Source organism: Eubalaena glacialis, chromosome 13 (assembly GCF_028564815.1).
Source record: "Eubalaena glacialis isolate mEubGla1 chromosome 13, mEubGla1.1.hap2.+ XY, whole genome shotgun sequence".
NCBI classification, from domain to species: domain Eukaryota; kingdom Metazoa; phylum Chordata; class Mammalia; order Artiodactyla; family Balaenidae; genus Eubalaena; species Eubalaena glacialis.
The window spans coordinates 85,357,670-85,372,075 of NC_083728.1; the positions used below are offsets into that span (position 1 = coordinate 85,357,670).

The 14,406-nt window shown below is 53.7% G+C and overlaps 1 protein-coding gene across 4 annotated transcripts; it reads left to right on the forward strand.

Moving 5' to 3' along the window:
- The first annotated feature begins 5,447 nt into the window (after positions 1-5,447).
- ABHD11 (abhydrolase domain containing 11) lies at positions 5,448-12,628 on the forward strand. Of its 4 annotated transcripts, none has more exons than XR_009703109.1 (7): positions 5,448-5,591; positions 5,745-5,880; positions 6,561-6,734; positions 6,903-7,073; positions 7,177-7,358; positions 7,581-7,795; positions 8,373-12,628. XR_009703109.1 is itself a non-coding variant. In XM_061207929.1 (6 exons), the coding sequence occupies exons 1-6, from the start codon at positions 5,476-5,478 to the stop codon at positions 7,711-7,713; spliced, it is 912 nt and encodes a 303-aa protein (XP_061063912.1). In that variant the 5' UTR covers positions 5,448-5,475; the 3' UTR covers positions 7,714-7,874. The 4 variants fall into 4 exon arrangements, 2 of the variants coding, with proteins under 2 accessions (XP_061063912.1, XP_061063913.1); XR_009703110.1 differs by having other exon boundaries at positions 8,407-12,628; XM_061207929.1 differs by lacking the exon at positions 8,373-12,628 and having other exon boundaries at positions 7,581-7,874.
- Positions 12,629-14,406: the final 1,778 nt, after the last annotated feature.

Genomic DNA, 14,406 nt, shown 5'->3' on the forward strand with positions numbered 1-14,406 from the left:
AATTATTAAACACGGCACCCTGCCCACTTGAAAGCAGAAATGCTGGGGGGTTTTTTGGTTTTGGCTTTTTGTGTTCCTTGAGGAAGAGGGCCATGTAACTGCCATATCCCTGACTCTAAAATTCATATTTAGCATCCGCGGGTGCCCAGTAAATATTTGCCGAATGAATTATTGGATTGTTGATTTATAAAGAAAGTCCATGCATGTGGCATTGTGGCAATTATGAAAGTCAGTTCATAAACTGAGCCATGCAATAACATTATTTCCTTGATGCTCCATTCTGCTGAGGCAGTGGCTGGGCCACAATTCCAGGACATTCAGCAGGGCCAAATTTGCTGGGGGTGTGTTGGAGGGGGGAGATGAGGGAGGAGGCTGGGGAGAGGGTGAAGTTGGACAGTATCCAGCCCTCAGGCAACAGTGATCTCTGCTGAGGCATCACCATCTTGTCTCCATTGTCCCTTTGGTCCTGTGGTTTGTACTGTGTCTGCTTTGGGCTCAGAGCTAGGAACAATTTTGCAAGCTGCCTATGATCCTGCCTGCCTAGTAAGCCCATGAGCCATTCCTTTCTGGGGACCCTGCTAAGAAGTAAGTGGCAGACCCCTCCCATTCTTGGCCCAAACACTTATCTCTACTGAGGCTTCCTCTTCCCCTCTGGGCTTCAGCTTTTGAAACACAAAAACCAGCTTTTCTACTCTGGTCTGCCACATGCATCCCCAGGAGCACTGAACACAGAACCCAGAGCACAGAAAAATAGGAAAATGTAAAAAGGAACAAACTAGATTAACATAGAAATATATTATATGTTTGGAAAAGATCAAGCTGCCTACTATGTAGGGAAAATACTAGAAGGGCCAAAATGGACAGGTCCAGTGAGAAGGTGGTGATGGAGGGGCAAGATGGGGCCGTGGAGATGGACAGAAGTGGATGGATATCAGAGTTACTTGGGAGATAAAAATCAACAGAACTAGGTGAGGGATTGGTTGGGGGTGGAGGAGGTAAGGAAGGAGGCATCAGAAATGACCCCTGATTCTGCCTTGAGAAATGGGATGGCTTTGTCATTGAACATGGTGTGCCAACTTCTGGAACACCGTCCTCCACTGTAACCCCTTCACCTGGCCGACTCCTACTCACCCTTCAGATCTCCATTCAAGCATCACTTCTGCAGGGCCAGTCGGATTCCTCGGTTTTATGCTCTCACTTTCCTTTGCATATTTACTGGGTGTGTGATCACACATCCATTCGAATCTTCCCCACCAGACTGTCAGGTCTGTGAATTGATCCGGGCTCCCCCTGCATCCCCAGTGCCTGGCACATAGCGCTCAGTAAATGAAGGCTCCAAAACTCAGGCAGAGGGGGCTGGTGTGCAACCTGCAGGCTGCTGTTTCTCAAGGGGAGTGAAGGCTGCTGGGTTTCAAAATACACAGACTCCCTCCACCCCAAAAGAGGAGGTGTCCTTACCCCACCTACTTTAAGAATGTGTGCCTGCGATGAGGCTGTGACTGGGGGTACAGTGACTGTGCACGTGAGTCTGGAGGTAGGAAAAATGTTGACAAGAGTTAGCAGGGCCGGGTCTTCTCTGGTGGTGCAGTGGTTAAGAATCTGCCTGCCAACGCAGGGGACAGGGGTTCGAGCCCTGGTCCAGGAAGATGCCACATGCCACGGAGCAACTAAGCCCGTGTGCCACAACTACGAAGCCTGGGCTCTAGAGCCCGCGAGCCACAACTACTGAGCCCGTGTGCCACAACTACTGAAGCCCGTGCACCTAGAGCCCGTGCTCTGCAACAAGAGAGCCACTGCAATGAGAAGCCCACGCACAGCAACAAAGAGTAGCCCCCGCTCACCGCAACTAGAGAAAGCCCGCGCACAGCAACGAAGACCCAATGCAGCCAAAAATAAACAAATAAATAAGTTTTAAAAAAGAGTTAGCAGGGCCTGTCGGGGGTTCTGGAGCAGAGGAGCAAGTAGGTGAAAGCAGGAGATGGAGGATCTGTGGGTCTGGTGGGGAGCTTGGAGGGGAGGAGGTACAGGTAAGGCCTGGAGGTGGCAGAAAGGGTCCCCAGAGGTGTTCTGGACACCAGGGCTAGAGGATGATCACGCGCAGTCTCTGTCTTCTACACGGGGTCCCCAGGAGCCTCCCCAACCTGCTCCGAAGAAAATAAATACTCCACACCATTCACTGTTGTGTGGTTCATTAGTCTGTTGTTTTGTTCACTGGCTGTCTCTAGAAAGGTGCCTGTGTCTAGAAAGGCATGAGGCCCCAAGAATATCTGTTGATTGTTGAATGAAAGAAGGCAGGAGCAAATGTTCTCAAAGTGTTCCCTGAGTCAGGGGGAGGCACAGGGGATTACCACCACTTCCACACAGAACAGGCTGCTGTGCTGATTAAACAAGATAATGCATACGAAAGTCTTGGCAGTTTAATAAACTCAGGTTCAAAATCTGGGAAGAGAGAAGTTGGGTTGGGGGTGGGGTGCTATGGGAGGATGCTGGATGGGAGTCACCTGAGGGGGGCCACGGGGACAGCCCCAAGGGAAACCTCGAGGGGTCTTCCAGGAGCCCCGGTGACACCCGCCTGACCGACACCCCTGCCCCACCTGGCGGCGGGGAGGAATTTGCCCTGTTGACCTCCCCAGGCGCCCTCCTGTCACCATGGTGACCAATCGCGGAAACAAGCAGCCTGATTGTCCCTGCTCAGCGGGGCAGGTGAAACCCTGGCCACGTGACCGATACTGAGCCAGGTGCGGTTAAGGGACACCCGCCACCTCCCTGTCTTAACCCATTCAACGCCGCCACCACCAGGGTGCAGTGTTCCTGCGGCCGCAGGCCGCACCCCCTTGGCTCTCAGTCCCCAGCCAGAAGGGCGGTGACGAAATACTCGGAGCACTGTACTAGGAGTCACACAGCCGGGGAAGGACTTCGGGTTGCGCCACACGGGGGCTGCATGATTGGAGCTGGGTGACTTCACCTCCCAAGTCTCCATTTTCTCAGCAGTAAAATAAGGATGCTAACACCTTCCCAGGTTGGACGGCTGGGAACAGAGATGCGGAAGTGGAGAGTCGATCACCGAGGTGGAGCGTCCTCATTCTGCACCCCGTTTCTCCACCTACATCAACCTCAGCATATCAGGGGCTTGACACCCCCCAAGAAGGAGACCCTCACCAACCACTAGCGAGGCCACTGACCTGTTCCTGACAAGATGGGAGGGGTGGACGGCCCTAAGGTTGACCCCTGCCCAACACCCCATCACCAGAGTCCTTCCAAGGTAGCAACAACCCCTCTCCTGGCCCCACTGCTTCTTCTGGAGTGTTCAAGTGAAAACCTCAAGCCAACTGGTTTTTCTGCTTGCCAGCCAGCCAGGTCCTGACCGGCCACGTGACACAGCTGGGGCCCAGGATGCAGAAACGCCTCAAGACTGCTTCTGCCTCTAGACCCAGGACTCTGGCTGGGGGCAGATGGTCAAGGGTTGTGGGCCAGGCTCAGGTTACCCAGTTAGACAGTAGGCTGGGGTGGGGATGGGGGCCCACCTGAAACCACCTTTGAAATGCTACTCTTCTGAATCACCACCATGACGTCAACCCCCTTCCCCTTTATTCACCAGTTCTAGAAAAACTTCCTACCTGATCTCCTCCAAGGACCCCTCACAGGCCTTGGACCAACCCCCCTCCAGGGCTCAGATGTTCTCATCATGCCCCTATTGACTATGCTGGCAACAAATGATCACACCACCTGGTGTGTTTAGAGTCCTCAGCGACCTCAAAGCCCTCCTCAGATTAGAACAAAACACCTGCCCATCACCAGGCTGGCTCAAGATGGGGGCCACTTCATTAGGCAAGGCATTTATGAGGCCATGGAGTTAGGATGCATCCTACTGTACTGACTCCATCAGGCTTGTCCTAAGGAGGTGGGGGAGAAGCCAGTGGAACCCTGGCTAGCCCAGGCGCCATGTCCTGGAGGGGGCACTGACCCAGCTACCAGCTGAACCTACACCTAAGCCTCAGCTAGTGCTTGAATCTCTCCATAATCATTCAGTAAAATTACTATTGCACTTTGCGCCAGATGAACACGACCCAGGTCCTTCAGGAGCCCCCAGCCTATGGCGGACACATAGAAGTCCAGACTCTGACAAATGTTTTGAGAACATGTGGTGGAAGAGATTAGTTTCAACTGGAAAAAGCTGGGAAGGCTTGAGGACGAGGTGGCAGTTATCCTGGACCTTAAAAGACGTGGAGGACTTTTAAGGTGGTGGGGGAAAGGACCTGAAGGGAGGTGTGCAGTATAGTCCTTGGGGGTGCCTGGCACTGCGCAGTTTGTGGGATCTTAGTTCCCCGACGAGGGATTGAACTCGGGCCCTCAGTAGTGAGAGCACGGAGTCCTAACCACTGGACCACCGGGAAATTCCCCCTGACCGTTTCTGAGCAGAAGAATGCTTGAGAAAGAGCAGCTACTCTTGCAACTGCTGAAGGCTGGACTGATGTGGAAGCCAGCTGAGACCTGAGACAATGTCGCCACTGCCACCACTACCCCAGACTGGTCAGAGAAGATGGCAGCCAGTCAGTGTTCCAAAAGGAGGCGACTTCCCTGCACGATGTGCTGAGGGGGGTGGGAGGATTATTTATTTCTCTGCTGGTAAATGGGGGGCGGGAGTGAGCAGATCTGAACCATTTCAGCTCAGTGCAGCAAATGCCCCCTTTAGTACAAACACCTGGCCTCCCACCTTGACTCGCAGACCAGAGGTTACAGTTATACCGCTTGTAAAAGTTATTTGCCTCAGTTTCCTCATCGTTAAAGGGCGGGAGCGGGGGTCGAGGGGCGGGTTGGAAATGACCTCTAGAGTCTCTCCTAGCTCTTTCTAGAGTAGACTTCAGGATTGGTAAGAGGTGCTCCGTCCAGCCTGCATGGGCCCCCGGCTGTGGAGCACGGCGCCTCCAAGCTGGCGCCTCGACGACGGGAGCCACTTATGGCGCCTCTCGCCTGCGACCGTCAGCGGCACAGAAAATACAGCATCCGGAGCAGGCCAGGTGCGGGGTCCGCAGCGAGCCCAGGCAGCGCCTCCTCGGCTTGCCAAGGATCTGCCCCGCGGCCAGAGTTCAAGCCCCAAACCCAGCACGTCACGAGCTGCGGGAACGTGATTCCCAAAACTCAGGCTCCGACTCCCCGCAAGAATTCTGCGCGGGGAGGCGCCGGGCGGAGCTTAGCAGGGCGGGGCCAGGGTATTGGTTGGCTCCGCCCAGGGCGTGGCCAGGTGCGGTGCTCTCGCCTGTGGGCGTGGTGCCCACAGGGTTACGTAGTGACGCAAGGGGCGGAGCCGGGGGGAGACAGTTTTCCGGGATTACGTAAGGGAACGTGAGCGAAGGAGGGGCGCTCCGCGATAGGGGGCGGGGAGAAGGCGGAGCTCCAGTCGGAATTGGGCGGGGCTCTGAGCGAGGCGGAGCCAGGGGACACCACGAGGTGCGCGCCGGGTAGGAGATCCAGGAGATGCTCCGCTGGGCCGGCGCCTGGAGGCTCCCCTGTAGGGGCCTGGGCCCCTCCAGTCCCAGCTTCTCCAGAGTGCCTGTCGCACCCAGCAGCAGCCAAGGCGGCACCGAGCCAAGGTCAGTCAAGTGTGTCAGGTGCAAGTTCGTCCTTCGCCCCTCCCCCTTCAGTCCGACCCAGATGGCTCCACTTCCTCCGCTTGGGCCCGCCCTCTCCCAGGCCGCTTCGCCACCCGGCTCAGACCCTTCCCCTACCCTTGCTCCTCCCGCCAGGCCGGTGCCGCTTTCCTACAGACTTCTGGACGGCGAGGCAACCCGCCCGCCCCTCGTCTTTCTGCATGGGCTCTTCGGCTGCAAAACCAACTTCAACTCCATCGCCAAAGCCCTGGCCCAGCAGACAGGCCGGAGGGTGAGCTTCCGGGGGAGGCGGGGACCCGAGGGAGGCGGGGCCTGGGTGGGCGGGGCCCTAGAGGAGGCCGAGGTGTGGCCAGCTTCTCTGTCCTCAACGCTGGGAGTGGCAGGTCCTTCTCGGCAGAAATGAAAGAAGGGATTGACCTTCTAAGGTTGGAGGCCCCAGGGCAGACCCAGGCCCTAGATGAACCCCATTCATTCCCTCGTGCTTTCACCCATCCAGTCCTTCATTCGTGTTACAGGTCTGCGTGCTGCACCCGAACCTAGGCTCTGCTGTCAGGTGCCTAAGCACCAATACCCTACCCTCTAAGGGGGCCAGACCCTGCTTGTTCACCAGGGATGACACGGGGCTTTCCACCTCGTACAGCAGCCCGTCCTGCTGTGCTCCAACTGTTGCCAATTCTTGGTGTCTGCTTTCTCTGGAGTTGCCACCCAGCTAGGCCAAACCTACAGAGACGTGGTCACATTCCTTGGGCCTTCTGGCACAGTGGCTCCAGGTTCGTCATCTGGGCCTCCAAGGTCTGAGAACTGGGCCTTCTCACCTTTCGGGCCCTTCTTCCCCTTCTGGATCTGCCCCCCACCCCAGGCTCTCCACCTCCCTCAGCCTGCAGATCTGCCAGGCTTTTGGCTATGCCCTGAATGTGGATGCCACAGCTGCCCGCCTCGCCCACTCCCCAGGTGCTGACAGTGGATGCTCGGAACCATGGTGACAGCCCTCACAGCCCAGACATGAGCTACGAGGCCATGAGCCAGGATCTGCAGAACCTCCTGCCCCAGCTGGGCCTAGTGCCCTGCGTCCTCATTGGCCACAGCATGGGAGGCAGGACAGCCATGCTGCTGGCACTTCAGAGGGTGAGCCATCTCTATCCAGGGCTTCTTCACATCCACTGTAGACCCTGAGTGCCCAGCAGGCAACCTGGAACTCCAGTGAGCCTTGGATGGCCAAGTTCAGGATCCGGGAACTAGGCCTGAGACCTGCTATGCCTGCCCTAAGGTCCCCAGTCTGATTCTCTCCCACAGCCAGAGCTGGTGGAGCGCTTGATTGCCGTGGACATCAGCCCAGTGGAGAGCCCGTCCAGCTTGAACTTTCCAAACTACATAGCAGCCATGAGGGCCATAGACATCCCGGATGAGTCGTCCCTCTCTAGTGCCCGAAAACTGGCGGATGAGAAGCTCAGCTGTGTTATCCAGGTAATGCACCCAAGCCCCTGTATGGTGTTGTGGGCAAAGGAAGAGTGGCAGCCCCGGGACTCACAACGAGTCCCTCCCACCTGCAACTGCTGGACCCCCACAGAGCATAAGCATGCGGCAGTTCCTGCTCACCAACCTGGTGGAGGTGGATGGGCGCTTCATGTGGAGGGTGAACTTGGATGCCTTGGCCCAGCACTTGGACAAGATCTTGAACTTCCCACCACGACCAGAAACCTACTCTGGGCCAGCCCTCTTTCTCCTGGGTGGAAACTCTCAATTCGTGCTGTAAGCCAGGCTGGGTGGTGGGAGGCGCATACCTGACTTACCCAGCCCCCAGCCTGGGGAGGGCTGGGGTGTGGGCAGGGAGCGCCTGAAAACCCAGAAACACCACTGGGCAGGTGGACTCACGTGGCTCTCCATCCCTCCCCGCTTGGCCTCCACTTCTCTCCTTCTCTCTCCATCTTCCTACTTTCACCCCCTCTCGGTGGCCTTCTCTCCGGCGGACAGTCCCAGCCACCACCCTGAGATTAGGCGGCTCTTCCCTCGGGCCCAGATGCAGACCGTGCCTAACGCTAGCCACTGGGTCCACAGCGACTGCCCGCAGGACTTCATGGCTGCCGTCCGAGACTTCCTGGCCTAAGGGTTGCTGGCCAGAGGGGACACGAAACCCCAGGCTTCAAGGCCCTGCGGGCTGCTCCTTGTTTCTGCACAGAAGGACTCAGGTGGGCACTGAGAGGGCACGAGGATGCGTGGGGGCTGCGTCAGACCTTAAACTTTAATGAATAAAGTTACTCCTCCCAAGGTCTTGGGCTGAGCTCTCTCACCGCCAACGTCCCCACCGACTCAGGGTGAATCGGACCCAGGGGGTCCTGTCAGTTCCAGGGTCCATGGGGGCTCCCAGAGCGCCCCTGGACTCTCTCTGCAGCTGACTCTCGACCTGCTGCCTCACCAGCCGCTGCATGTCGTCCTGGGGGCGGGAAAGCAGGTTCAGGGGCCAGGCTTGTGCCCGGGGCCCTGCCCCCTGAGCCCGGCCAGCAGGTCCACCCTACCTCCCAGGCCTCCACCTCCTGCCTCAGTCTCAGCTTCTCCTCCAAAACTTCCAGCAGCTGGGCCTCCACAGCTCGCAACTTGGCTTTGAATATGTCCAGCTCAGCCTCCACTGCCCGCTTCCTGAGGGGGCAGAGAGAGCAGCCTGGGCGTCAGGCCCTGCAGAGCTGGTTCTGGGCCCTGGGGGTGGACAAGTATGGCCACAGCCCCCGCCTTGTGACAGAGTGGGTATTTGTGTGGCTTTTCTTCCAGGAATGCCTGACGTCCCCCCTTCTCCTCCTGGCAGGACAGAGCCTGAGGGTGAGCCAGCCACCACCCTCCCGTCCCCCACAAGCAGCTTCCTCTCACTTGGCAATGGCTTCATCCCGCTCCCGGAGGACCTGGTCCAGCGAGGGGTCTGTCTGGGTATCCCCCAGTGCTCCAGCCACTTGGGATTCTGGGCTCTGTGGTAGGGTGACAGAGGAGGGAGTAGTGGTTTGGGGCTTGCCTGGATAAGGTGTCCCACTTGGCCCTTCCGCCCTGGCCTTGGCCCTGATGCTGATGTCAGGAGGGGAAGGGTCTGAGACGTTCCGTACCTGCCCCCCAGTGCCCCGGTCTCGTGGGCAGGGGACTGCATCATGCTGAGGGGATAGTAGGTGTGGCCCCTTCCCACCCAAAGGAAAGCAGAGGGGGCAGGGTGTTTGGACCCCCCCGCCCCCAAGGAGGAAAGGAATTCTCACCTGATCCCCAGGAAAGAGACAAGGTGGGTTCAGAAGGACACTTACCCCTCGAGGGCCCCAGAACTGAGAGGGTGGCCTGGTGACTGGGACTCTTGTCAGCGGGGTGGGGCAGGCGGAGGACGTGGCCCTTTGCCCTCCCTTGCTGTCAAGGCACTCCCTGTCAGGCCCCGCCCCGGGTAGGCTGACCATGCCCCTGCCTCCACTCCTGGATCCTGGAACCCTCCAGCCAGACCCAGAGTTTCCTCACCCGTTCCTTGCCCAGTCATGCATGCCCCTCACCTCAAGGGGGCGCTCTACTCACATCAGTAGATAAGAAAGGAGTGACAGCCGGATGACGCCAACGCTAAGAGACAGGTGCCCCAGTCCCCCATGGTGAAGAGTTGGCATCTTGGAAGCTTGAGTGGCATCACCACACATACAACCATAACCTTAGCTCAGCAGAAAACAGAAGGGCAAAAGCTTAACCGTTCCTGGCAAATGCCTCCTAACATCTTGAACGGTCTGTCCTCCCTAGCAATATCCTCTAGTATTCCCACAATAGTGCTCATTATTCCTCCAATATTCCCAACATTCTGATCCTGGAGTGTGGGTGGAGGTGCTGTGCTCTGAGGGGGGGGGCAGGGGTAGTCTCAGAATCTCAGTATCCCACACCCCCCTCGATGTGACCGTTGAGAGCACAAGTGACCTCAAACGTGTAAAAGGGCCTCCCCATTGAGAGGCCTTTGCAGCAAGGTTCCATCTTGGGGATTAGACCCTTAACCCCACTCTAAATAGGACATACTTCCTCCAAGACCCCCCAGGAAGCTCCCTGCAGACATGACTCCTGATTGTCCGGGTCCCACTCAGCCAGGTGCACCTCTAACAGCCAGACTCCAGTTTCTTTGGTTGAACCCAGGTGAAGAGGTGGAACTGAGCTGTACCCCCAAAAACCCCTTTTGTGGAGGAGATTCATTCAGTGTGTTTCTGGAGGCTGCTCTATGTCATGATCCAGACAGGACCTCTGCTCTCGGATCTCTGGGGCTAGCAGGGATGAAGCACAGATATAATCAGAAAAGGGTGTCAGGGAGTCCAGGGACAGTGGGAGCACAAAGGCCCCTCACATCCAGTCACGGGGGTTCCACAGGAGCTTGTCCAGTAATGAATCCCGCAGGCCAGCAGGAGTCAGCCAGAAAGGTGTAACACTCATGCCAGGCATTTCTTTTATTTAACTTTTTACTTTGAAACAATTTCAAACTGCTCTTCAATGTCAAAAAAAAAAAAAAAATATATATATATATATATATATATATCTCCTTTTAGGGTTAAAAAAACTAATATGGTATCAAACATTGCACCCAGTTGTCACATCTCTCTGGTCTCCCTCAATCTAGAACAATTTGCAGCCTTTCTTTGAATTTTGACCTTGACATGTTTGAAGATTACAGGGAACTTATTTTGTAGACTGTCCTTCAATTTGGGTTTGTCCATTTCTTTCTCACAATTAGACCACTGTTATACATTTTGAGCAGAAATATCACAAAAACGATGCTGTGCTTTTTTTTTGGCCACGCCGCACAGTTTGCGGGATCTTAGTTCCCCGACCAGGGATTGAACCCAGGCCACGGCAGTGAAAGCGCTGAGTCCTAATCACAGGACCACCAGGGAACTCCTGATGCTGTGTTCTTGTATTCAGTATCATTTGGAACCATGACTGGTGCTGGTAATGTTGATCACTTGATCATAATTAGTAGGTATTGGGGAAGGGAGGTACTTTAAGACTATGAAACATCCTTTTCTTCATCCCGCTTTCACCCATAGGTTTCAGCATCCACTGATGTTTCTTGCCTGAATTAATTATTAATACAATGGTTTGCAAATGGTGATTTTCCAATTTTATCATTTCTTCTACATTTATTAGTTGGCCTTCTACTATAAAAAACTTTTTCTTCACCCCCATTTATTTATTCATTTACTTATTTATCAGATGAACTTGTGATTTCCTATTTTATTCAGTAGGTTATAATCCATTCCTATCATTTATTTTGATGCTTAAATTGTCCCAGGATTGGTCAACGGGTGCCCCTTGCTGACCTCTTGTCATTTTGATGTGTCGCATCATTCTTTGGACACGTCCATTCTTTCTGGCTCAATAAGATATTCCAGGTTCATCTTGTTTTTCCCTGCCCCAGCCCTGGAATTAGCCATTTCAGCAAGAATACCTGTTTCTTTTTGGTGGAGAATAATATTTAGAAACCAAGATCTGGGTGTTAGTCGTGCTCAATGCAATTAGGGTAACCTCTACTGCCAGGCCCACTCAGTAGATACATGTTTATATACACACATAAACAGACACATTTATACCTATGTTTATTTCTTTATCTGTGTGATGGTTAATTTTATATGTCAACCTTACTGAGCCACTGAATGCCCAGATACCTCGATAAACATTACCTCTGGGCGTGTCTGTGAGGGTGTTTCCAAAAGAGGTTAGCGTTTGACTTGGTGGCCTGAGTAAAGCAGGTGGCCCTCCCCGATGTGGGCGGGCATCATCCAATTCATTGAGGGCCTGAATAAAACAAAAAGGCAGAGCAAGGTTGAATTCTGTCTTCCGGACTGTTGAGCTGGAATTGGTCTTCTCCTGCCCTTGAACTGGTACTTGCACCATTAGAGCTCCCTGGTTCTCAGGCCTTCTGTCTGAGTCTGGAATTCCACCACCCTACTTTCCAAGTCTCCAGCTTGCAGACAGCAGATTGTGAGACTTCCCAGCCTCCATAATTGCATGAGTCAATCCCTCATAATAAGTCTCTTTCTCTATATTTATCCTATTGGTTCTGGTTCTCCGAAAACCCGAACTAATACAATTTCCATATATTGAAAAATAGTTTCCATTCAGACCTTAAATTCCAATGGCACAGGGTTCATCCTAGCTTTCCCCCTTTCCAGATTTTTACTTCCTTTTCCCCAATTGTCTTCAATATATTTTATAATTTGTTCAATCTCCCTGTAGGTAGCTAATCCTCTGAGACAACAGGCTGCCCCCGACTTAGATGCCCTCCTTACATGGGGTTGGGTCCGGCAGGGCTGCCTTCCCATCCCACTCCAGTGCCATCAGCATGCATGGTCCTGGCTGCCATTGGGCTATCGAACATTTCTAAGACTTTTGTATTCATTCATTCTACAGATATTTATTGAGCACCTACTATGCTTCAGGCATGTTTCCAAGTGACGGACATAAAACAGGAAGATAGACAAAGTTCCCTGACCACCGGAGCTCACATTCTAGGGAAGGGAGATAGACAATAAACAATAAACAAATAAATGAGTATACCAGATGGTAAGAAGTGCTGTGAAGAAAAAGCAGGGCAAGAGAATGTATAAAAGACTAGGAGATTGCTATTTTATATAATTCTGTACTACCCTAGGGAGATCACAAATATTAACCTACCACTGAGATGAAAAATAACCATCCTCATGACTTGGAATAATTTTTCCAGCAACAGCATCATTCATGGATTCAAAAAGCTCTGGGTTCCCCTGATGGTTCAGTGGTTAAGATTCCGCGCTTCCACTGCAGGGGGCACGGGTTCAATCCCTGGTCGGGGAAGTTCCACAAGCCATGCAGTGCAGCCAAAAAAAAAAAAAAAAAAGTTCTGTATTTCCAAGCACAAGTGCAGATGACACATTCAAGAAAACTGTATTAGGGAACTCAAAGGAGATGCTAGGGATGACACATCACATGACAATGAGAAGCAGAAATGCAAGTGAAGGGTTTGAATAAACCTTCACAAACCGTGAGCGTGGAAAAGAATTGTTTCGAAATAAAGTTATTTGTAAAAATATGTGATTTAAAGTATTTCCATTTTAAATGTTTTCACTAAATATCATTACTAGGGAGCCACTTATTTCATTTGCATCCCTAAATGTTTTAATTAGACTATTGGGCCAAATTTCTTTTTTAAAAATCTTCTCATTGGGAAAAGGAGGGCAACGTATTCAGGCATATAGTCAATTCCATCACAAATACCTTAAATATCACACACTGAGCAGTGAGACTCATTCCCCAGCTGCCTACTGCCTGTATCTCCCTCCTGTGCTGCGCCCCCAGGATGGCTGAGCCCAGGCCTCAAAAGAGTGAGCTAGAAGATGGTGGGCTGGGGTTGGGGAGTCTGGAAGGGGAAAGGAGAGCTGCCTGCCGGGCAGGGCTAGACTTTGTGGTTAAAACAGCTTGGATTTGCAGGGCTAGGTGGCTTACAAACCATGTCACCCAACCCTCAGTACCTGGTTTGTGTTTACCTCTCTGAGCCTCATAGTCCTCATCTGTGAAATGGAACTAAAGGAGGGCCTTCCTGATAGGGTCACAGTAAGAGAGACCCTTACACAATGGCCAGCACTTTGTACTATAATGGGCCAGGGCCAGACTTCCCAGGGGAGGAGAAAGAGGGAGTAAATCTGCCAGAAAGCAGCAGAAAAGCCACAACAGGAGAACATCAACAACACACGCACGCGCACACACACGCACGCACACATGCGCGCACACACGCGCACGCACACGCACACGCACTCTCCCAGCCTCGGAGCCTGGGTTGGCTGGCCCTTCCTACTCTGCGCCCCTCACAACTCTGCCCCGGGGACAGAATTCCTGAATTCTACACAAGCTGCCTCCCCTTCCTCCTCCAGACCCCGAAAGCCCATATACTTCCACATCATTGTCTTGTCACTGTCAGGGTGTCTCTCCCACCAGCCCGAGAGCTTCTGGAGGACAGGTAGTGACTGTCATCATCCCAACCTGGGCACACAGGTGCTCAGCGGTGAGGGCGTGGGCAAGGCAACACCGGCCTTGCCCAGCAGGTGGCAGCAGTTCCCAATATTAGGGATCCCCACTCCCACCCTCCCAGCTGTTGGGATGGAAACCCCAAACTGTGCTGGGGCGAGGGAGCTCCCAGATGCCCAGCCTTTCCTTCAGTGCTCCTTTATAGGAACACGCCTCATTCAAGCATGCAAGTGTTTACAGCTCAGTCTGCAAATACACTTTCTGTGCCAGCCCTGGGGAATCAACAAGAACATGACCCCGTTCCTTCCCTTTATGTGTCCTGATCTAATGAGGGGACAGACACTTAACACACACTATATGCACACAGGACAATAGTGCTATAGTCGGGATAAATACAGGCCTTTGTGGGACCATGCAGAAGGAGTCCAAAGCTCATTCTTGGGTGGTCAGGGACAAACTCTTGGAGGAGGTGATGTCTAGGAGGGAAGGACTAGAAGTCATTGGCCAGCTGCATGGGGAGGAGGAGAAAAGAGGGAGGAGAGGGCCCCAGGCATGTGCAAAGGCCTGAGAGGAGGGTGCAGGTCAGGCATTACGGCTGCTCACAGGGTGGGAGGGAAGGCGGCCTCCAAGAAGCGAGGCAGGGCCAGAGCACAAAGGACCTGGAAAGCTATATTGTGGTACCAGCATTTCCCCCGCTCCTCAAGGAAAAAGGAAACCTGAACAAGTAGAGGGGTGCAGAATGCCAATGTTGGGGCACAGTGATGCCCCTTTAACGAGAGTGGGGACAGGGCTCTACAGAACATTGGTCTGGACTGAA